Raw genomic sequence first — 2,500 nt, forward strand, 5'->3', positions numbered from 1 at the left:
TCGGCAGCCGTCGACGCGCGGACCGGAGTGATCAGAGCCGCCGCGAAGGCCTACACGGAGAACTTCCAGTCGTATTCGTATTCCAGCTACCTCACCAAGAACAGGAAGGATTCGGCCTCCGCCAAGGATGCCCCTGTGATTAAGGACGGCCTCGAGAGCCAGACTGAAGGAAAGGCAAGCCCCTCAGCATCTAGTCCTCCGGAGGGAAACAGTTCAAAGCCACCGAGTCAAGGACAGCCTTCAGTACCCGCGCAGAGTCCTAGTGGCCGGCCTCTCTCGAGGAGCACCGAAGGAAAGATAATCGTTCCTCTCACCTCGTTCACGCCCGGCAAGACCCCGGAGACAGTCGCGGCCAACGAAAAAGGCTTCGGCAAGGCCCCGATAACAGGCGATAAAGACTTTATTATACCAAAGCCAGCAAAGCCAGAAGCAGCCAAGGGAGGACCAGTATCTGCAGTAGCCAAGCCCCCCGGACAGACGGTCGAGCAGCTGCCATCCAAGACCCAGACCCAGAAGGAGCAGGCAGCCAGTGCCCCGCAACTGCAGCAGCAGCCGCAGACGCGAGGACCGCCCCCGCAGAAGGGCCCCGGCTCCTCCGCCAGCAGCACAGCCCTCCGCAACACCCCCGCCCCCGCCGTCCCCCCCGCAAAGAAGCTCCCCAAGACCCTCCCGCCCCTCCTCTCCGGCTTCAAGTTCCCCCTCGGCGACAGGATGAAGGGCAGCAGCGAAGGGACTCTTCTGATGGCCTGCCGGGTCGCAGAAGAGGACCAGATCGTAAAGCTTCTGAAGGAGCTCACGGCCACGAGCGCCCTCGACGCCACGGCGCTCAACCAGGCGGATCGCTCGGGGAGAGTGAGTAGTCTTATTGTTGTATGTCCATCGCTATTCACTCTCTACTTAATGAGTTATTCCCTCCTTCTTCCCCTTGGACTCTCCGTCGCCATTCACCCTCTACTTATTAAGTTATTCCCTCCTTCCCCTTGGACTCTACGTCGCCATTCACTCTAATAAGTTATTCCCTCCTTCTTCTCCCCTGGACTCTCCGTCGCCATTCACTCTCTACTTATTAAGTTATTCCCTCCTTCTTCCCCTTGGACTCTCCGTCGCCATTCACCCTCTACTTATTAAGTTATTCCCTCCTTCCCCTTGGACTCTACGTCGCCATTCACTCTAATAAGTTATTCCCTCCTTCTTCTCCCCTGGACTCTCCGTCGCCATTCACTCTCTACTTATTAAGTTATTCCCTCCTTCTTCCCCTTGGACTCTCCGTCGCCATTCACTCTCTACTTAATAAGTTATTCCCTCCTTCTTCCCCTTGGACTCTCCGTCGCCATTCACTCTCTACTTATTAAGTTATTCCCTCCTTCTTCCCCTTGGACTCTCCGTCGCCATTCACTCTACTTAATAAGTTATTCCCTCCTTCTTCCCCCTTGGACTCTCCGTCGCCATTCACCCTCTACTTAATAAGTTATTCCCTCCTTCCCCCCCTTGGACTCTCCGTCGCCATTCACTCTACTTAATAAGTTATTCCCTCCTTCTTCCCCTTGGACTCTCCGTCGCCATTCACTCTACTTAATAAGTTATTCCCGCCTTCTTCCCCCTTGGACTCTCCGTCGCCAATTCACTCTCTACTTAATAAGTTACTCCCTCCTTCTTCCCCCTTAGACTCTCCCTCGCCAATTCACTCTACTTAATAAGTTATTCCCTCCTTCTTCCCCTTGGACTCTCCGTCGCCATAACACTCTACTTAATAAGTTATTCCCTCCTTCTTCCCCTTGGACTCTCCGTCGCCATAACACTCTACTTGATAAGTTATTCCCTCCTTCTTCCCCCTTGGACTCTACGTCGCCATTCACCCTCTACTTAATAAGCTATTCCCTCCTTCTTCCCCTTGGACTCTCCGTCGCCAATTCACTCTACTTAATGAGTTATTCCCTCCTTCTTCCCCCTTGGACTCTCCGTCGCCATCCACTCTACTTAATAAGTTATTCCCTCCTTCTTCCCCTTGGACTCTCCGTCGCCATTCACTCTACTCATTAAGTTATTCCCTCCTTCTTCCCCTTGGACTCTCCATCGCCATAACACTCTACTTAATAAGTTATTCCCTCCTTCTTCCCCTTGGACTCTCCGTCGCCATTCACTCTACTTAATAAGTTATTCCCTCCTTCTTCCCCTTGGACTCTCCGTCGCCATTCACTCTACTTAATGAGTTATTCCCTCCTTCTTCCCCTTGGACTCTCCGTCGCCATTCACTCTACTTAATAAGTTATTCCCTCCTTCTTCCCCTTAGACTCTCCCTCGCCAATTCACTCTACTTAATAAGTTATTCCCTCCTTCTTCCCCTTGGACTCTCCGTCGCCATTCACTCTACTTAATAAGTTATTCCCTCCTTCTTCCCCTTGGACTCTCCGTCGCCATTCACTCTACTTAATAAGTTATTCCCTCCTTCTTCCCCTTGGACTCTCCGTCGCCATTCACTCTACTTAATAAGTTATTCCCT

At 52.3% G+C, this 2,500-nt stretch overlaps 1 protein-coding gene across 1 annotated transcript in view; it reads left to right on the forward strand.

The window, feature by feature from the left end:
• LOC113827414 (cortactin-binding protein 2) overlaps positions 1 to 2,500 on the forward strand; it is a gene marked incomplete at its 5' end in the record, with an annotated part of 24,288 nt that overhangs the window by 782 nt on the left and 21,006 nt on the right. Inside the window, 1 exon segment of the mRNA XM_070120008.1 lies at positions 1 to 852. This exon segment is cut by the window's left edge and continues 782 nt beyond it. Coding sequence (XP_069976109.1) covers positions 1 to 852 — 852 coding nt within the window.

Source organism: Penaeus vannamei, unplaced genomic scaffold, assembly GCF_042767895.1.
Source record: "Penaeus vannamei isolate JL-2024 unplaced genomic scaffold, ASM4276789v1 unanchor1057, whole genome shotgun sequence".
Lineage (NCBI taxonomy): Eukaryota > Metazoa > Arthropoda > Malacostraca > Decapoda > Penaeidae > Penaeus > Penaeus vannamei.